General features: G+C 34.8%; 1 protein-coding gene across 13 annotated transcripts in view; it reads right to left on the bottom strand.

The window, feature by feature from the left end:
• Window positions 1-22,614, bottom strand: part of AGTPBP1 (ATP/GTP binding carboxypeptidase 1) — a 176,548-nt gene that overhangs the window by 19,200 nt on the left and 134,734 nt on the right. For 12 of the 13 annotated variants that reach the window (XM_070495448.1, XM_044756663.2, XM_070495449.1 and 9 more), the window contains 8 exons: window positions 17,891-17,978; window positions 14,927-15,071; window positions 12,202-12,355; window positions 10,720-10,900; window positions 9,015-9,144; window positions 7,891-8,022; window positions 5,320-5,496; window positions 2,082-2,242 (listed from right to left, as the gene is read on the bottom strand). In XM_070495448.1, coding sequence (XP_070351549.1) covers window positions 2,082-2,242; window positions 5,320-5,496; window positions 7,891-8,022; window positions 9,015-9,144; window positions 10,720-10,900; window positions 12,202-12,355; window positions 14,927-15,071; window positions 17,891-17,978 — 1,168 coding nt within the window. The remainder of the gene's footprint in view (window positions 1-2,081; window positions 2,243-5,319; window positions 5,497-7,890; window positions 8,023-9,014; window positions 9,145-10,719; window positions 10,901-12,201; window positions 12,356-14,926; window positions 15,072-17,890; window positions 17,979-22,614) is intronic. The other variant, XR_011497240.1, reaches the window with a different exon arrangement.

Here is a 22,614-nt window from a genome sequence, read left to right as displayed (position 1 = left end):
AAAAATCACATGATCACCTAAATAGATGCAGAAAAAGCATCTGACAAAATTCAACATCCATTCATGATAAAACTCTCAACAAACTGGGTAAAGAAGGAATGTACCTCTACATAATAAAGATAGTATATTAAAGGCCCACAACTAACATCATACTCAATAATGAAATGCTGAAAGCTTTTCCTCTAAGATCAGGGAACAAGACAAGGATGCTCACTCTCACCACTTTTATTCAAATAGTACTGGTAACCCTAGCCAGAGCAATTAGGCAAGAAAAAGAAGTAAAAGGTATCCAAATCAGAAATGAAGAAGTAAAATTTTCTCTATTTGCAGATGACATCACATTATACATAGAAAAACCCTAAAAACTCCACCAAAAATGTTAGAAATAATAAACAACTTTAGTAAAGCTGCAGGATACAAAATAAATACACAAAACCCATTGCATTTCTATACACTGACAATGAACTATCAGAAAGAGAACTTAAGAAAACAATCCCACTTACTACAGCAGCAAAAATAATTAAAAATTTAGGAATAAATTAACCAAGAAGGTGGAAGTTCTGTACGCTGAAAACTCTAAGACAGTGATGAAATAAATTGAAGATGACACATATAAATGGGAAGATATTCCATGCTCATGGATTAGAAGAATTAATATTTTTATAATGTCCATACTACTCAAAGCAATCTACAGAGTCAATGCAATCCCTATCAAAATTACAATGGCATTTCATAAAAGAGAAAAAACAGTCCTAAAATTTGTAGGGAACCGCAAGACCCTGAATAGCCAAAGCAATCTTGAGAAGGAAGAACAAAGTTGGAGGCATTATACTTCCTGATTTCAACCTATATTACAAAGCTACAATATTCAAAACAGTATGATGTTCGCATAAAAACAGACACGTAGATCAATGGACAGAAGAGAGAGCCCAGAAATAAACCCACACATATATGGTGAACTAATTTTCAACAAAGGAACCAAGAATATACACTGGGAAAGGACAGTCTCTTCAATAAATGGTGTTGGGAAAACTGGATAGTCACATGCAAAAGAAGGAGATTAGACCCCTATCTTATACCATACACAAACATCAACTCAAAATAGATTAAAGACTAGAATGTAAGAAGCCAAAAAACTCAACAAAGAAAACACAGGAGGTTAAGTTCTTTGGCATTCGTCTTAGCGATGATTTTTTTTGGATTTGACACCAAAAGCAAAGGCAACAAAAGCAAAAATAGACTAGTAGGACTACATCAAACTAAAAAGCTTTTGCATAGCAAAGGAAACCATAAACAAAATGAAAAAGGAACCTAGAGAATGGGAGAAAATATTTGCAAACCACATATCTAATAAGAGGTCAACATCCAAAACATACAAGGAACTCACACAACTGAAAAGCAAACACAAACAAACAATCCAATTTAAAAATGGGAAAAGACCTAAAGAGACATTTTTCTAAAGAAGACATACAAATGGCCAACAGGTACATGAAAAGCTGCTCAACATCACTAATCATCAGGGAAATGCAAATCAAAATGAGAATGAGATATTACTTCACGTGTGTTAGAATGGCTATTCCCCCAAAGACAAGAGATAACAAATGATACTAAGTATGTATCAAGTATATACATTCAAAGGGAACAAAATCATTATCTCGAAGAGCTATCTGTACTCCTACATTCAAAGTAGTATTATTCACAATAGCCAAAGTACGGAAACAATCTAAGTGTTTGTCAACAGATGAATGCATAAAGAAAATGTAGTATACAGATACACAATGGAATACTATTCAGCCTTAAAAAAGAAGGAAATCCTTTCATTTGCTATCCTCTGGCTGCATCACTAAAAACAGCATTCAAAATATAAGGATGTTTCATTAAAATCTCATCCAAATATCAATGTTAAAAGAATCAAGAACATTATCACAATTTGAAACAAATACTAGTTGTGTAAACTTAATTATATTAATTCTGAAAATGCTCTTGGCTGTCAAAATCTCTGCCTTTCCTCTGCTTAACTAATTTAATGAAGTCTAACAGTGTATTACAATGCAATAAGAGAATAAACAAGTGTGTTTTACCTAGTTACTTTGCAGCTCGATTCAATCAAGTCATTTTCAAAGTCAAGTAGGCTGGAAGGCAGATTATACTCCAATGGGGATGTCAGTCTTTTCAAACGCAATAGACCAACACAAAATTTTGCTCCCATCTCTTCCAATTCTCGAGTACCAATCTGTAAACCCTAGAAATAAAACAATATTATACAAGTAACTAGGAGATTTGCTATCCTCTGGCTGCATCTCATGAAAATTACATAAAAGAAATTTATAACTATATTAATAAAATTAAAAGGTTGGTTTTGTATGGACCTAAGACTCAACAAGCACAATGTCTTACCAAGGTAAAACTGTTCTAGGTCACAAAAGAAACTGTCTTAAAAAACCCTTGCTAAAATGCCTATTCTTGTTCACTATAAGCAAATTATTTTCACCAACACACTGGGGAGAAAAAAAATAGGTAAACATTTTGTGGTTGTTATTCTTGGAGTACATGTGTGAAATTATATTTTTACAAGCTCTTACCAGTATTTCTTGTAATCTACTTTGGTGCCAATGTTGAAATATTATAGTGTTAAAATCAAGGCTCAAATTTGTATGCTTGAACATTATCTTATAGCTACTTCTACTGTATGATTAAAAAAACTGGTAAGTAAAAAAAAAAACAAAGAAAGGCAACTATGTCAAAAAAAGAATCCAACAATCTAAGCCGAGGAGGTAGCTGTAAGGAAAGTTCTTGTTCCCAGTCAACTGAGAAGGCCCATTGCAATTTCTGTCTACTAAAGCACAAAGGAAAGTCTACCACGATCCCCACAGCCTTCAACCAACAGTTTCTCAACAAACAATATAAGGTTTAACAAAAGTTAAATGGTCCCACATAAAAGAATAAAAATGCACTGTAAATCAAGACACTGCTTATCAGTTTATTTTCAGATAAAAATGAATCTCTAAAATAAGTGAAATCCTTACACCAACAAAAGTTGCACACGTAGATGAGAGCCAAGATCATTTAGAGAGAACGCACTATAAAACAGCTTCTCAATGACCAGACTAAAAGCTGAAGAAAATAAACTGTAAAAACCGTTACTTACTCTACATGTAGCACAATGCCTTTATAACAATGATTCATTGATTGATTACTTAACTAGTTTGGCCATCTCCAAATATTTTAGGAGATGAGACCAGATTTTATTAGAACATTCCTTTGCCTTCTTAATTTAAAAGCTTTAGACAGGCTATGCTTGTTTCTGAATTACTTCATAGAAAATAAAAACAAAGAACATTCATAGCCTAAAATTCAGTAATATAAGAACATTTTTGAGGCTTAAGAGATCTGTACCTTAAAATATTATTAGATGCGCACAACTTACAAGTTTGAAAACCATATAGAAGATGCTTGTGTAGGGATGGGGGTATGTGGGAATTCTGTACTTTGCACTTGATTTTGCTATGAATCTAAAACTGCCCTAAAAAACAAGTTTATTGATAAAAAAAAATTTTTCTGTTATAATCAAAGTGCTGAATTTTAGACGTAAAAAAAAAAACTTGGCTTAGTAAGACATACTTCTCTGCATAAGAGTTTTAAATCAATGTAACTCTATAAACTAAATCATATAAAAGGGGAATGAGTATTTACTAGGTATCCATTTTCTTTTTAAAAGTTTATAGATTAAAAGAATAACCTTTTAGGAAACTGGTCAAACACTTTGTTTCAAAATATATTCTAGCTATTTTTTGAAATGTGGTTTTCTCAGTGACCAAACAAATTTATCAAAACACAGACACAACATTTTTTAAATTCACATGAAAGTCTATCAGTAAGAAAGCACTCCTGTTTCCGCAAGGGTCCACTTCAAGGGGCACGCATGTCTCAGCCTCCCTGACTGCGTTTCTCCCTGCTGCCAGAGGCTGGTTTCACAGACACGGCTGCTGAAGTTGCCTTCTCCAGCCCAACTGCAGAAGCATCTCCTGAAGAGATGTAACTTACAGTCTGTTACCAGAAGTCACACAGCCCAAGGTTTTTCCTGGGAGTCACCTACGGTCTTAAACAAAAGTGATTCTCAAGCTTTTTTCCTATCCACACACTTAGGAATATGAGGCCGCTGGCAAAGTTTCCCCCACACAATGGTTAGGAGACAGTGTCTGGGGCTGGAGCAGTGGCATGCTACATTTCATCTCTCACTACCAACACCAGAAGTCAGCGTTTTACAATATCTGGAGAGAATGCAAAAGATATTACATTTTAGAAGAACAGTATGTACTATGGTCAAGTTAAAATTTAGGGAAGTCACTCATCAGAAAGTATTGGAATTTCATTAAGTTCTAATCTACTAGGCACCAAAAGTTTGAATGTCAGCTGTAAAACCTATACAATTTTCTTCCAGTTTGTTACAGACTGAAAAAGTCTTCATTTAAGCTCTCCACTTAAACATTATGACATCAACTATAACATTTTTAATACTGACCAACTGGAAGATTCTTAACTCTTTCCAGATCTAAAGCTAAAACCATCTTTATGTGAGGTATGTGAAAATCACTATTAGATTCAGCTTCCTCTTGCCCCATGCCAAAATAAAACAAACCAACCAACCCAGAATGAGTGGAACAATTAGTATCGCACTTTCAAATCTTTCTGTGGCAAGGCAAGACAAACAAATATGCAGTTTGCTACTGCTTATCTAAGGTCCAACTCACTGCCCATTAAGTTCTTCACCTTAAATTAAATTTAATTAATTAATTAAATTAAAAACTCAAAGTCACCTAACATTTTGTTAGGCTTTAATTTCAAAAGTCAAGTTTAAATTCTAATTGTCTCCAACAAGTCTATGACACCAAATAGCAGTTTTAGTAAAGAAAAAAATTAGTGAAGGAATATGCATTTAAGTCACACACACAAAACTCTAAATATAAAAACTTTATAGATAAGTGCAATGTCATTTCTAAATGCATAAAAATATACTGATATTCAATAAATTAAACTGATAGAAAATGTTTATTAATAACGTACTACTTGCATAAAAAAGTTATGAACGTAAATAAACTCAATCAAGATTTCAGAAGGACCCAAAGCAAGCTATTTAATGCAGAGAAGTAAAAAAAATAACTGTTCTTAAGACTCATATGATTCAATTCCATTACTGCAAATGATACATAACTCAATATAACAAACGTATCACTTAATATGTACATGAAAACGAGTGGAGTATCCAGGAAAGGAAAGTCCTCCAATATTCCCTCTGCCCAAAGTCCTGAGACGCTTTACCTTGTATTTTCCCTGATCGCAGCCACACAAAGTGCTCTCCATGGTGTAGCTTCTTTGTACTCCTATCTCCCTCCAAACCACAACCCGTGCTGTGGATTCTTTAGATTTTTCCACTACGAAGCTACAGCTGCTCATGCAGAACGCTGGGGCGATGTGACTCAGTATCTTAGGCAAAGTCTGCGAAGAAGAATTACAAAATAAAATCTTTCAAGAGGTGTTTTCTTTTAATTTTTTTTTTAATTTTTATATTTTTAAAAATTTTCGTGAAAGCACAGTAATTAGAACAGAATCATGTGGATCTTCTTGCTATATTCCCTGCTATTTGAAACATCAAAACAATTCTTACTAATTTAGAATTTTCTGGTTCTTAGACAAATAGTAATCAGTTAAAAAATAGAATGGAAGAGGGGCTGGCCCCGTGGCCGAGTGGTTAAGTTCGCGCACTCCGCTGCAGGCGGCCCAGTGTTTCGTTGGTTCGAATCCTGGGCGCGGACATGGCACTGCTCATCGAACCACGCTGAGGCAGCGTCCCACATGCCACAACTAGAAGGACCCACAACGAAGAATATACAACTGTGTACTGGGGGGCTTTGGGGAGAAAAAGGAAAAAATAAAATCTTTAAAAAAAAAAAATAGAATGGAAGAGAGGATCACATTCATAGCAGCAATAAAGCGGAATAAAACCATGCAAGAAAACTATGTTTAAAATATGAAGAAAAACATGTTTAAAAAATGAAATTTTAGTCATGAAAGATGCCATGGCTAATTAAAAGATTTAACACTGCAAATGTCAATCACTCCTAAATTAATCAATAAAGCTAAGACAATGACAATCAAAATGCTCACAACATTTTTTGCAACTTAAAATTATTCTCAAGTTCACCTGAAAGTATAAATCTCAGGGTACCTCCTGGGGAATTCTGAAAGAAAAGGCTATGACTGGAGAAACAGGCCATCAGATATTAACCCAAATTATATATCTAAGGTAAATTAAATTGCAATACTGGTGTAGAATAGATATGTCCCTCGAAAGTAAGTTCAGAATTAGAACCAAAAGAATTTGTTAAACTTAGTATTTATTACTGGTGGAGAAAAGACTGACATTCACTACTGGATAGCCATTGAGAAAAAAAAGCTGAAGTCTCTCTTCATTAAATTAAATTCTAACTAGATTTACAATTTAAACTTAAAATTAATAAGTAAAATTTTAAAATGAAACTAAAAACAGTAAACGTGGAACTATACTTTTAAAATCTTGGAATGAGGAAAGTCTTTCTAAGCCTCAAAACCTATAAGCCACTTAAAAAAAATCAAATATGATAAAAGTTTTCAACTACTACACATCATAAACAAAAAAAGTTTAAATATATTTATAATATACATAAAGTTATTTTTAAAACAATAATAATTAGATGATCAGTACAAAAGTAAGCAGAGAATATGAGAAAAGACTATTTTTAAAAAGAGAGATCATAACTGGCCAAACATATGAAAAGATACTCAACCTCATTTACAATTACAGACACGCAAATTAAAACCATCAGATATTTTTTTCACCTAGCAAAGATGATAGTATGATGCAGGAAGGGTGTGGAGAAACTGCACCATCATTCCTTGTATTGGCGACTATCAATTTGGGGAAGGACAATTTGCTAATACTAATCAAATGACCACTAACCAGGGGCTACTGAATAAATAAATTTTGGTACATCTGTACGATAATAAGAAAAATGCATAAGGGACATCTTGTGTAATTGTTAAAAAGACTGACAGATCTAGACATGAGGACCTGGAAAGATGACCAACAAACATCATATGAAAAAACAAGTTGCTGTGGAGCATTAAAAAAATTTTAAAAAATGAAACTTCATATACTATATGCATATCCCTCTATGAATGAAAGTGCTTACCAGCACGTCTCACAACACGCATGGTAAAACTGATTAGTGATTAAGAGAGAAGATCACTTTCACTGATTACTTTATACTTCTGGAGTGTTTCCACTTTTTAAATAGCTTGAATCATTTTATTTATTTGGGAAAAGGGAAGAAGAGAGAGGACACCAAAAAGAAAATGTGTGCTGGAGTTCTCCTAAGGGCAGTGGTATGTTACTGACACCCTTTTTGGAAAATAACCTGGGTGCTGGTCTAGGCGTACTTACAGGAGGAGAGACACTGTGGCAGAATGGAAAGCACACAGGACTTGAAGCAGTAAGACCTCATTTCAGTCCTGGGCATGTCTCAAAACACAAAGACCCATGTGGAAACATGACATGTAACAGATGGCTTAATGAAATCAGCAGAGGAAGGATGAACTGTTTAATAAATGGTGCTGAGGCAACTGGCTATACACGGGGAAACTAAAATTAGATCTCATATCTCATACAAAAATAAATTCCAAATAGATTAAATCTAAATGGGAAAAGCAAAACATTTTAGAACATTGAAAAATCTGAAACAAAAATGGCAAAATGGCAACATTTACTGAATCTGAGTAGTTCATATATCTTATTTTCTATAGTTTTATGTGTGTGTGAAATTCAAAAACTCCTGACTTGTCTGTAATAATTACCCTGTATCCCACATCTTCCACAACATCACATGAAGTTGCATTATCACTGGTATGCCACACTGTCTCTTTGATGCTGCAGCCATACATAAATACATTCTTCTTTCGGGAGTGGCCATGATAATCACAATAAACCTTGAAAAGATGATATATTTTAAAAATATAAAAACCTTCAAATTCATATATTGCCAAGTAAAGCTAGTTAATATCAAGCCAATAAACAAGTTTGTGCTCCTTGGTCATTTTATTGTTAACTGAGCCACCATTTAACAAGTAGAACCCAAGAAAGCAATAATATCTAGTTTTGGAAAAGATCTATGATTAATTCTAGAGTGGCTAAGTCCTCTGCAGATCCTGCATCAAGCAATGAGTTCCACTCTTTCTTTTGCATCTACTGCTCACCATTTAAAAAATAACAAACTCAACCATAGGTCAAATCTACAGCTGCAGTCATCACTGCCCCAAGGGTTGTTAAAACATTTACCTAATTTAAAAGAACATGAAAATGCTCTCATGAAAAATGAAGGACAGATTTGCATGTCAATTTTGCCCCTCTGCAAAATTTTTCTATCTTTCCCAAAGGAAGATTAACTCTTTTAAACACTAATCTAATGGGCACATTCTAAACAAAACCTGCTGAAAACGAAAGAGGCACATATACACAGCTCAGTAGTGTGCCCCTCCATGCCTGTTCCACCTTTCAGGGGCATGCTCAAGACTCACCTGCTGCAGATCTGACTAAGGGCCCAGAAATAAGCTTCTACCAGTTTCAGAATTTGGAAGATACATACCGTTACCTTAGTGTTATTCAAACAGTGAAGTTAAATACCTAAAACTTACAACCAGGAGTTACCAATATTCATAAACAAAAAAGAAAAAGAAAATGCTCATGAAATTATAAAAATTAAACCTGATGTAATAACATGGCTACATTGTATTAACTGGACATCATAATTAATACACAAGTGATTGATAACAGAAAAAGATATTTTTTCTCTAAAAATATTTAATTTCTTTTGAAATTAACACTAGGCTATTATAACTAGAAAATAATGTACAAAATACTAAGTCACTTATCAACAAAATCACTTATTTGACTGTACAAGCAAACAAATACTGCTTCTTACCAGTGGTAAGCGCTTCACTGCAGCCAGGTACTGGAGCAGCCCTTTAGCATGGTAAATCGTAGGATGTAAATCTGGATTCGGACTTTGCCACTGTCTATTCAAATCTTCTCCACTTAATGAACAGCGGTGACTACACATATATAAACACAATGATAGACAAACACTGGTACCAATAAACTCTTATACATACACTTGATTTATGATTCTATTCCACTAAATATTTCAAATAGGTATAGATGTTGGGCCCAACAGAATGCATATTATAGTCTTTAAATAAATATTTATTAAACATTGGCTGTATGCAAGATCTTGTGTTACACGTGTTTAACCATGGTAAGCTTTCAGATTTATAGGTCAAAATTTTCAAGCTACAGAAAAAATTAATTCTCAATTCTGAGGTTTTGTTCAATACTGTACAAAATTTATTAATAGTCATATTTTCCATTCTAACTATATAATAATCATTTGTTAGACTAACATTCCATATTTTGGTTGTAACAGTTATTATGTAAAAGTGCCATCTGGGACCTCCTTCTAAGAAAGATAAGTATATGAAAAGCATACATTCTTGTAAAAATTCAAAGACATTTTCATTTAATTGTAGGTATTAAGAATTAAAGCCATTGAGAAAAATTCAAGCAAAGAATCAGAAGGTGATAACAGAAACATGAACAGAATCCCAACTGATCAATATATTTCTGAATTAAAACTAGACATAAAAATCTCATTTTAGTTCCATAACCATAACATACTACCTAAAAAGAAATTATTCTATTTTTTAATTCAAAAATTTCCTAAGGGGCCGACCCGGTGGCATAGCAGTGAAGTTCGCGTGCTTTGCTTCGGCAGCCCAGGGCTCGCCAGTTCAGATCCTGGGTGCAGACCTACACATCGCTTATCAAGCCATGCTGTGGCAGGTGTCTCACATATAAAGTAGAGGAAGATGGGCAAGGTGTTAGCTCAGGGCCAATCTTCCTCAGCAAAAAGAGGAGAATTGGTGGCAGATGTTAGCTCAGGGCTAATCTTCCTCAAAAAAAAAAAAAAATTCCTAAAATATGAGAAATATTCCTGCTACCTTCACTCAATAAATAAAACACAGTATTCTCAACTTTGGAGATGATCATGAGAGCTAGACAAAGTCCCACCTTCCAGGAGCACTACAGAGATCTTGTCTAATCGCCACAATAAAGGAACTGTACTAACTACAAGCCATCTCCACTTAAAGAGTAGTTATCTTCCAGTATTTCCAGGCTAAAGAACTCCTTCTGTCAGAAACTGCACCTCCTCATCTGAGGAAGAGGAGAGCAGATGGAGACAATGTTTTGTATCAGTGGAAAGAGATCCCAGAAGATTTTAAATCTTAGAACAGCCTGAGATCATACCACTGACAAATAAAAAAAGGAAAGAATATAATAGGACATGCTAAAAATCTTTCTCATATCCTGACATTGTGATTTTTCTAAAACAACTCAAGCAAGCATGCATTTTATGAAATCACATTCTCATGAATAGAGAATGTCTCAAAATATACAAAATACATTTTCATTTTAAAACTTTATCTTAGATGAATTCCCCACCAAAAATTTCTTTGCTCTAGAAAAATCACTAGATTTGTTTTCCAAATTAACCTAGATGCTATTTCAACAAGTTCATACAGGACAGCCACAATAATCTGTAATATTTCTATAACTATTGCTTAACTTACTTTCCATTGATGACACCATCTGGATTTAGCATAGGGACAATTTTAAAAATATAGGATTCTCGCAAGCTCTGAGCAGTAGGGTTATTACTCATGAGATACTCCAATGTTCCTTTCATTACCCAACTGGCATTAGTTTCTCCAGGATGTACCCGAGCAGATAAGAAAACGTAAGGGCGATTTCCTAAAGTACACACAAAATCTCAAATTAACATGAACAGTGACTGAAAGTTGGCATGATGTTTGACTTTGGGGCTTTAGAAATATTTCTACTCAATTCTAGACAACTAGAACTGTGAATTCTCATGTAAATTCACAGCAGAGCTCACTGTGCACCTGGCTCCATCCCAGCCCTGCACTGGGCCCCTACAGAGGAAACAGACAGAAACCCACAAAAGCCATGTCCCAAAGGAGTCCAGAATATCAACATAACACAACAGTCAGTATTGAGTCACTTATGTATTTCCCTATAATTAAGTAACATATACAATTAATTCTTTAACATAATCTTGGTTTTATAAAGAATAAGTAGTTGGGAAAGTTTTAAATATAAATTTATTTTTCATACAGTCATGGGAAAAAGAAGGAAAATATAGTCTTATCCCTGTTTTATATTCACTTGCTAGGCACAGAAAAAAAGGTATACCTGCTCAGATATTCACAAAGAAAAACTTTTTTTCTATACATTTAGATTTACCAGTCTACAAAATAAACACTCAGTTCACCTGCCCATACTATTTTCATGCACATCAAGCTCTTTCCCTTTCCTGAAAATACTTTATCTTCTTACAAAAATTAGAGCAGTTTTCTTATCTTTTCTACCACAGCTGTACATTTGAGGCAACTTTTAAAATACAAATGGTATGCGGGACCAGCACAGTAGCATAGTGGTTAAGTTCAGCACGCTCCACTTTGTTGGCCCAAGTTCACGGGTTTGGATCCCTGGCATGGACCTATACCACTCGTCAGCCATGCTGTGGCGGTGACCCACATACAAAATAGAGGAAGACTGGCAATAGATGTTAGCTCAGGGCAAATTTTGCTCAGCAAAAAAAAAATATATATATATATATATATACACATAAATGGTACAGAAAACAAGAAGCTATTCAGTGCTAGCATCGAAACACTTGATAGGTTTCTGAAGGCTTAATTTATAAATAAAATTAGTTGTCAATTTTTAAGTTGACTGTATTATTACATGAACTCCTAAAATAATGTGTTCTACTATACTTTGGGTATGACTTCTAAGGATAAAAACCACAGAATATTAGTATCAAAAGATACGTCAGAGGTCATCTCACACAGCTCCTTCATTTTGAAGACAAGGAAACTGAGGCCCAGGGCCAAGCGGTAACAGGACCAAGACTAGAACCCAAGACTTCTGATGCCTATTCCTAGTATTACTGCCCTCAGAAAACATACATGAAGCAAAGAAAAATAAGTAAGAATGACTGGTATTTTGAGTGAGGAAGACAGACTTACTGAATTGACAGATATGTTCATAATAATTAGACTCTGGCATTGCTGTTATAGTCACCAAGGGACAGCTGTTTCCAGATAGGGTTTCACATAACACATCTTTCCGAAAATAGATTTGCTGAGGATTGTACGCTGATTCCAACTTCTGAAGATGCATCTTGATAAAAATTTAAAAGCAAAGTATACAATCATTTATAAATTCCCTATGATAAACAGAAATAAATGCATCCAGATCTCCACATAACTAAAAGTGAATCAGATTTCTAATCCCTTCCCTGAAAACTTTAGGGGGCCAAATGTAGTTCAAACGTCAGTATTTGGGAAACTTGAGAAAAGAGGACAGACACAGAGCGTACACCATTAACTATGCAACACCACTCGCGGGGTCGGCAGCGGCAGCCTGGAACGAGCACATTATTATTTCTGCAGCAAACCACATGAAGAGTCATTCTAAGTGGAATCAATATGCTAAATAAGCTCACATCAGTTCAGGCCAGGCTTTGCTGCCAAATGGGTTATGAAAAAGCTTTCGGTTTTCAAAGCCTTCTGAATTTTGAAATTGTGAGTGACTGTAGACCTACAACAGCAATCTAAAATAGGCAGAATGAGAATTGTGTAGCACAAGATTTTTTAACAACTTATCCTGATTTCAAGATTAATACAGGTTCATTGTAAAATGTCTGGAAGACACAAAAAGTAGAAAGAAAAAATTTAAAACACCCATAATTGCATCACCTACATTACTACTAACACATGCCAATGTTTATAAACAAAACTGTAATTACATGACTTTTTATAACCTGCTTTTATCAGTTAATAATTTATACACACATACATATATTCATAAGTATGATTACATATCATTAAACATCTTAAATGCATCTTTTGAAAATACAGTTTTAACGGTTTTAGCATATAGATACACAAAAACGAAACTGTTCAATCCCGTATTTTAAGAGACTTAGTTGGTCTCCCAACTTTCGCCTTTGTTCATTGACATCGTCGCTATTCACTGTGTGGGCACCATGTCCACTGGGGACAGAACATGAACACATGAGCCCACCCCAGGGAAATCTAGAGTGCTGTGAGAGCTGCCACACAAGAGAGGGGAGCCGGGCTGTGTCTGGGCAGTAAGGAAAAGCCTTCCAGAAAAAACTACGTTTACACTCAGATCCAAGAATGAGTGAGAGGACAGAGAAGAGGGCCGCAGGCAGAAGGAGGGGTAAACAGGAAGATCACAAAACAAGAAAGAAGAAGGGCATTTTAAAGAACTGAAAAAGATTCATTATAGCTAGGCCAGAAAGGGTGAGATAGAGAGAATTTAACCCAGAACGAAGGGCCTTGTAGACCAGTCTTTCCCAAAGTATAGTATACATACTGCTGGCAACTGAGATGGTTAAGTGATATGTGGACAATCTAAGAAAAAATTAAGAGGTATGTATTTTACTGTGAATTAATTCCATAGCTATTAACTTAGGATGAGGATAAACTTTAAAGAGTGAATTATTTTAAGGTCTATTTAAAGATAAACATTAAATAAATAATAGTTCAAACAGTATGTGACTATGACAAATATCATGTAAAATAACATGGAAATGACTGAATGAACCATGGTAAGAATCTCAGACTTCATACAAATGGCAGGAAAAATCACTAAGGAGCTTTAAGCAGGGGATTTATATGCTTAGATTTGCCATCAAAGAGTCCTCTTGCTACAGCATAGAAAAAAGACTAATGAAGAGGAAAGCGGTAAAAGTGAATTGTGAATTCTAGGACACCAGTCAGAGAGGTTGGCAGAAGTCCAGGTGGGAAACAATGGTGATGCCTGGAAATGGTCGTGGTAGTGGAATAGGAAGAAAGGAAAGGAATTCAAAATATATTAAAAAGGTAACGTCAGCAAAGAACAACAACACGTAACCCTGTAAATAACAACACTACGTATTCTGGTGCCGTGTTATTCAGCACAGAAAGATACCTAATTACTCCTTTCTTGCAGGTTGTAATCTTTATTAAAATGATGTGAGCCTCCTTGAGTGTTCTCAGCCCTGAGATCTCTCCCGCTCTATCGACTTTCTCTCATTTTCCCCTCTCTAATAATTTGGAAGCTTGTTTGTAATCATAGTGCTCCAATTTCTTTCTGGGTAACTTGATCCTTGATCATTAGGACAGACATTCTGTTCTGAGAATAAATCTAGCACAGTAATTACTTGAATTAATTCATTTATGTTTGTTTTACAATGCAAATATTCAAAAATCTCAAGAGAATCCACAAAACAACTCTTATACCTCATATTCTAAGGAATCTGTTTCTAGAACTCCATATAAAACCACTAAAAAAGAATGAAGTCCCTACAGGAAAGCTTAAATTACATCTTCATTTTTCTACTGTTATATTTTCTATGAGATTCAATGCTTCTCATTAAACAAGTGGAAATATCACCTAGTTAAAATCTGTAAAGCACAGAATCTTAAAGAACAGTAGATTTCTACACAAAGATGGAGAGTAAAATCACATCAAATTTCCTTACTATTTCTATTAAATAAAGACTACATTCTCATTTTACTCCCTTTAATGTTTTCAACAAATATAATATTGTTTTCTAAAATCTTCAGCACTGGATCATTTTCTTATTTTATTGAGAGATTTAATTAAAGCAATTTTTCTTCAATGATTGGACACATGCATATAACACAATAATGGTCATAATACAACTTGATGAGTCCTCACCTGTAAAGTTGAATATGTGTATGGATAGTGATAAGCAAAGTAGCACACATCATCTTTATGTGGAAAACTGACAGTGAAGGTAATTGTGTAGTAGGATTTCCCCTTTTGCCCACCTGCAGCAACTGAACTTCTTGAGAAGTGATTTCTGTAATAGAAAAGCACAAAACATATTGATTTCATCTACATGAAAATTCTAACTTTTCTTGCTATTTTTATTAAACAGAACTTCACGGAAAAAAGAGAAAAACCATGGTAGGTAAAAGTTTAACTTAAATACTCTGTAAAACATAGCCTTGGTAGTAACAAAGCAGTTAACTGCTATCAGCCAAAATCATTACTTTTCAATTCTAAATTTACTAATTAAAGCTAATATTCTACGCATCAAAAATTTTAGAATCTCATTCTTCATTAGCCATACACATTACCGGATCTACACAATTATCATGAATGGCTGCTACAACCGTTAAATGAAAGCTGATGGACACCTTCATAGTGGATGCATCAGGGAAAAAAACCTAAATTCACTATCAATCTTCAGATTACAAAAAAAGAAATAACCAGATGAGATGTGTTTCCTGATGTGATACAAGAGAAATTCACTGCACCTTCTATGAAGTATTCTTGCCAAAAATCAAAGTTGATCAAGCTTCTAGATCTAACTACCAGTTTATAAGAAATCACTGAGAAAGAAGAATTTGTTACAAACACAGGGATGCAATCAGCAAAATCCAAAATGTGGAAAATCTTGCAAGACAAATGATCCAGTTTCTTCAACAAATAAATGATGTGTAGGAAAAAAGGAAACTTACAAATTGAAAGAGTCTTACGGGACATCAAAAATCAAACGCAATGTGTGATCCCTTGGTCTGACTGAAACAAACCAACTATAAAATAAGATTTATGAGATAACTGGGGAAGTTTGAACATTGACTGTATATTTTATCATATTAAGGAATTTCTTCAGGCATGAAAATGGCTTTGTGGTTAGGCTGCCTTAAATGTATCTCTAAAGAAAAAGATCTTTGAAGTCTTTATGAATAAATATGACATTCGGAAATGCCTTTAAAAATTCAGTGAGGAGGTGGGGGTGAAAGTATAGCTAAAACACAACTAACTATGTGCTGATAATTGTTGAAACCAGGTAATGAATACATGGGGCCTCATTATCCTATTATCTGTGTTTGTAAATGTTTGAAGATTTCCATAATAAAAAGTTTTTAAAACTACACGTTACTTTCCAGACTTCAAATATCACTGACATATGATGACCTAAAAATGCTCTGTCTGTTAATTTAATTTGTAAAATTTCAAATCACTTTGTATTATTTAAGCCACAAACTAAAGAAAAGCCACAACCTATAGATTATTTATTTATGTACACACACATTCACATACATACACATTCAAGTTTGCACATAAGCAAACTGATATAGTCTGCATCAACTTAGCCACTGTATCTTGAATGATAGTTGCTTAAGGGTTGTGGAAAATGCAAAGTTTGTTCCAGAACTAGCCCCTGTCAATTCTTTTCACCCAAAAGTTTAACATCTAACTGAAAAGGTATTTATACCACCACATTATAGCTATATCGAAGTTTACAGGTTATATTCTTTCACATACTGGTGGAAGGCAGTCTTATTCTCATTTTACAGATGAGATAAACAGGCATGAGTGGACTTTGTTAACGTGAAAGATTAAGACACAATGCAAAAAACAGTAGATTTTAATCCTCACTATCTGGATTTCAGGCTTCAGAAAAGCAACTAGAACAGTGCTTGTTACATAGAAAATAGTTAATAAATGTCTGTTGAATTGACCTGAATTCCAGTTCCAGATCTAGAGGCAGCCAAAAGAAAAAACAAAAACTCAACTAAACGAATGAAGATCCTTGCCATCACCCTTACACAGAATACCCTGTCATGCTATGAGCATTCACTTGACAATGTGAAAAAGAAAGGTGTTCATGGACTGATGGTTTCTCCTGTGCAAAGGGAGAGAAGCATGAAAGAAATAATACTTTGTGAAAAACACTGCTTCATCCTTTGACAGTCTAAACCACTCTGCCAAAACCTGAGCAAGCACTGTGCAGATCCTCACTGCAGAAACCCCTACTGAGATAAACTCCACTGGACATTTTCTTTCCCAGAAAGTAACAGCACTGAAGACTTAAGTTTCTCCAAAGCCCCATCATAAACTGTTAAGAACAGTTTAATCTTAGAAGCATTTTTCTAATGATAAAACCAAAAAAGAAGAAACACTAGTGTAATTAAGCACTATATAAAAGGTCAAAATCCACTAAACAAAAATGTCAGCATTAAGATTAACAGCACAGAAGAAACGGGGAGGCCAAGTACAGTCAACAGTGGAAGTTATCTGGAAACATATTACACACAGAGACAGAGTAAAAATGGGAAGCAAGGCATGTGATGGTCCTAGATCACTTCAACATGAAGTTGAAGAAAAACTTAATTATTCCACTGAAGCAATAAATGATTCCTAGCACTTATTTCTGACTCAATAAGTAGATCACCCCTTGAAGTCAGACTTGAACTGTATAAAAATGAGATAAACATTTGTGTGTAGAAAAGATAAGAATCACATATAATATTATCAGAACAACAAAAGCCACTCCAAATTATTTCCTAGAATTTCTATTTTCAGTTACATTTAATAAAGTTTCCAGAGTTTTAAAGCTAAAATAGTTGAGGACACATAGCTGTCTAAGTGGTGGAGCTGTCTAAGATTTAGATCTAAGTACGTCTGTCTACAGAACACATTTTATTTCTACTAAATATACCCCCTAAATGGATCTCAGATTTTAAAGGACTCTCTGTTAGAGGTCATACTAAAGCATATCACCACAACTCAAAGAATGCAATAACAACTCTACATTTTATTTTTAAATAGAAGGAATTTAATATTCCCTTCTGTAAGCTGCTGTCCTATTATTCTCAGAATACTTACTTATAGTAACAAATGTCAGTCCCCACACGAATCCACCATGGTCTGGCATTTAATGCCTCCTGAACTGAATACATGAGTGGCTGCATACCTTTGAAAGAAAGAGAAAAAAGAGAAAACGCTTTTCAGAATTTTTGAGTTGAAAATTAATCTTGCCATTGTAGAAAACACCAAATGTTCACGAAAGCTAAAAGAAAATACTTTTTTTTATTATGTATAAAAAAGCAATCAGAGAAATTTCTTTAAAATTTCCTAAGTCAGTCAATGATCCACTTTTATTTCCAGTTTAACTAAAATGGGATTACAACTTTAATGAGTGAAAACTCACTACACTTTTTTCTATTATCTTTCCTATATTAGATCAACTAAAATAACAAGGAATATATATTCCTTGTAACAAGTGAGAGAGTCAAAAAATACATAAAGACATAGTATATGACCACCCCTCTGCACCCCATGGAGTCCCATCCACACTGAGGTTAAGAGAAAAATAGCATCAAAATGGCACAACTGTTTTCTTCCTCACCCTTCTTCTCACAAATACATGTTTACAGCGGGGAGGGGAGAGATTGTTAACAAAAATAGAATTAAATATATGGTATATTTTCCTGGGTAGTTTTAGAAATATACTTTCCACATGAACTTTAAAATCATCTTATCCAATTTCATAAAATAATGTACTGGGTTTCTAACTGGAATTAGTGAACTTCATATGTTAATTTTAGAAAGGTTGATAATTTTTATTGAGATCTGGTTTGACTTTCCTTAAATTCTAATTTAAAGATATTTTCTTGCTACAGAACCATTTTTTTAAACTTATCTCTGAGTATTTTTATTAGTCTTTGGTAGTCTCTTGTATTTTCTAGGTATGTAAATATCATCTGTAATTTAAAATATTTTATCTCCTCTTTTTGTATTTATATCAGTTATTTCATTTCCTACTCTTATGAAACAACTTCAAAAACAATTCTGAATACAGTAGTAAGAACAAACCACTCTATCTTGTTCATAATTTCAATCAAAATGTTTTGCCATTCAATGCAATATTTGCCAATCTTTTTCTGCAAATCCACTTTATCATGTTTAAGTGATATAAAGAACTAAACACTGCATAATTTCTACGTGCCAGACACTGCTGTAAGTACTTCTACAGGTCACGTGATTAAACCCTCGCCACAGCCCTCGGTGGCAGGTGCTATGCTTATCCCGTAACTGGAGCAGTTTCTTCCATAATTCGTATTACACCTAAGTGTTTTAAATATTTTATCAAATGCCTTTCCAGCATCCACTGGTAGAATCACATGGCTTTTCTTAATCTATTGATGCAATAAATTATATTGATAGGTTTCCTATTGTGAACTATTTCTGCAGTCCAAGAAAATGCTATTCTTTTAATAGTATATGATTAAAGCAGCTAAAATCTCATTTAGAATTTTTGCATCTAAAAATTGGTCTTTTTTTAAAAACTTACTTTTACCAAGTATTGGTATAAGATTACACTAGTTTTAGAAAAATATATTAAAAAGATGTCCACCATTTATTGGAATAAATAAAAGTACAATCTCTCTCTTTTTTTTTGGTGAGGATGATTGTCCCTGAGCTAACACCTGTACCAATCTTCCTCTATTTCGTATGTGGGATGCTGCCACAGCACAGCTTGATGAGTGGTGAGTAGGTCCACACCCAGGATCTGAACCAGCAAACCCCAGGCCATCAAAGCAGAGCACACGAACTTAACCACTACACCACCAGGCCAGCCCCAAAATACAAGTACAATCTATTTTTTAAATGGTAAATATAATTCAGCTGGAATACCATCTCCATACAGTGACTAATAAATTCGTGTATTTTTAACTTCCTTTTCAACGGTTGTAGTCTGATCAGAACCTCTACTTTTTATTAATCAGTTTTGGTTATTTCTATGTTTTACTTTATTTCTATCTCATTTTCAGCATTTTTTAAAATTAATTCTCTTCTCCTGCTTCCTTTTATTTTCTTGTATTTCTAATTTCTTGAGTACTTAGTTAACTTATTTTCAGTCTTTCTTATTTTAAATAATGCAAGTTATTAAAGGCTTTCAAGTTCCTTCCAAATCCCAGTACCTCTATGTCCCCTAAGCCTATAAAGAGTGCTCCCTTGCAGCACATCCAGATCAGAGCTGTCCAAGTGAACTCCTGCCAGAAGGGAAAGGAGCTCTGGATCTGCACGGTCCAATGCAGAGCTGTGGGCCACACACGGCTATCAAGCTCAGAAAACGAGCCTAGTGCCACTAAAGAAGTAAATTTCAAATTTTTAATTAATTTAAATGTAAACAGCCACAGGTGGTTAGTCACTATTATATTGGACAGCATAGTTCTACATAATTTGTTATATCAGTTTTAAATTTTCTCCTCAGGAACAATACTACATATTTCCAAGTATTGATTTTCTTTCTTTTTTTTTAAAGATTGGTACCTGAGCTAACATCTGTTGCCAATCTTTTTCTTCTTCTTCTTCTCCCCAAAGCCCCCATAGCTGTATATCCTAGTCGTGGGTCCTTCCAGTTGTGGCACGTGGGACACCGCCTCAGCATGGCCTGATGAGCAGTGCCATGTCCACACCCAGGATCCCAACCGGCGAAACCCTGGGCCACCGAAGTAGAGCCCGAGAACTTAACCACCTGGCCACAGGGCCGGCCCCAAGTATTGATTTTCTGTTGACTTTCTGTTGATTTCTACTAGTATTCTGGGTCACAATGAAATCTATAAAATCTCTTGGTTTTTTTAAATAACCAATAAATTTTCTCTGTAACAAAATATGAAAACAGTTTTAAATGCTTCATGAACCTAAGGAAGATAGCTTCCTGTGCTGCTTCTATAAAGCAGACAGTAAAAGGTGAAAAACAACAGTACTTACACTAAGATTCCAGAAATACAGCTCAATGCAAAGCCAAGGTGCACGCCCCCAAAACAAAGTATTTCCAGGGTCTAGTTCAAACATATGCTTTCATACACATCATCAAATACTCCAACTCATGTGATATTTGGTTTGTTTCATATTTGTAGCATGACTTTGCATAGTTTTCCTGTTGTTTTATCCTTCTATGAGAGAAGATACATGGGCCTTTTTACCCCATATCCTTACTATTTCTGTTTCTTTCTTTCTTTTTTTTTTTGAGGAAGATTAGCCCTGAGCTAACTGCTGCCAATCCTCCTCTTTTCGCTGAGGAAGACTGGCCTTGAACTAACATCCATGCCCATCTTCCTCTACTTTATACGTGGGATGCCCACCACAGCATGGCATGTCAAGTGGTGCCATGACCTCACCCGCGATCCGAACCAGTGAACCCCAGGCCGCCGAGAAGTGGAACGTGCACACTTAAGGGCTGCGCCACTGGGCTGGCCCTCTGTGTCTTAATCATATCATTTCTTAGAATCCATTTCATTTTTTTTAAGGTATAACTACAGGATCCTACTAACTTCCAATTCTAATTCGAGGAATGCTCCTCAGCTTTCATCCTGTTATTTCTTTTCACTGGAGTCCCAGATCAGTTTCAACATTTCTTCTATCTCACATCTTAAATTTCTTAAAATTTACTCTCAGCTGACTGAAGCACATCTTCAAATATGTTCTCAACATGGGATCCTAACGAATCCAAAAATCAAGCTTGTTGACTATTCTTCAAATTCTCCATACTGTTGCTCATGTTTTGTCTTCTTGACACGTCAAAGTTTGAAAGGGTATTTTAAGTTCTTACAGTAATTGTCTTCTAATCAAGCTGTATTTCCTGGAACTTTTGCTCTCCCTATGTGGGTGCCGTATAGTTATGGCTATTGTTGTATTGTATAAAGGTCTGTGTTCTGCACAGCAAAGGGACCAACAAAGTGAAAAGGCTACCTACCAAATGGGAGAAAATATTTGCAAATCAAATATCTGATAAGGGGTTAACATCCAAAATATATAAAGAACTCATATAACTCAATAGCAAAAAACCAACCTGATTAAAACATGGCCAGAGTATCTGAATAGACATTTTTCCAAAGACGACACACAGATGGCCAACAGCTACATGAAAAGGTGCTCAACATCACTAATCATCAGGGAAATGCAAATCAAAACCACAATGAGATATCACCTCATACATGCTAGACCGGCCATTATCAAAAAGAAAAGAAATAACAAGTGTTGGTGACAATGTGGAGAAAAGGGAACCCTGTGCACTGTGGATGGAAATGTAAATTGGTGCAACCACTATGGAAAACAGTATGGAGGTTCCTCAAAAATTAAAAATGAAACTATCATATGATCCAGCAATTCCACTTCTGTGTATTTATCTGAGGGAAATGAAAACGCTAACTCGAAATGATATAAGCACCCCATGTTCACTGCAGCATTATTTACAATAGCCAAGACAAGGAAGCAACTTAAGTGTCCATCGATGGATGAATGGATAAACAAGATGTGGTGTATATAAACAATGGAATAACATTCAGCCATAAAAAAGAAAGAAATCTTGCCATCTGTGACAACATAGATGGACCTTGAAGGCATTATGCTAAGTGAAATAAGCCAGACGGAGAAAGAGAAATACAGTCACATGCTGCATAATGGTGTTTCAATGACAAACTACATATACGATGGCAGTCCCCTAAGATTAGCCTTGGTGTGTAGTAGGCTATACCATCTAGGTCTGTGTAAGGACACTCTATGATGTTTGCATGATGACAAAATTGCCTAATGATGCATTT

The sequence above is a fragment of the Equus asinus genome, chromosome 23 (assembly GCF_041296235.1).
Source record: "Equus asinus isolate D_3611 breed Donkey chromosome 23, EquAss-T2T_v2, whole genome shotgun sequence".
NCBI classification, from domain to species: Eukaryota; Metazoa; Chordata; class Mammalia; order Perissodactyla; family Equidae; genus Equus; species Equus asinus.
The sequence above is the reverse complement of the archived record's forward strand: the minus strand, read 5'-3'. Positions and strand labels throughout refer to the sequence as shown.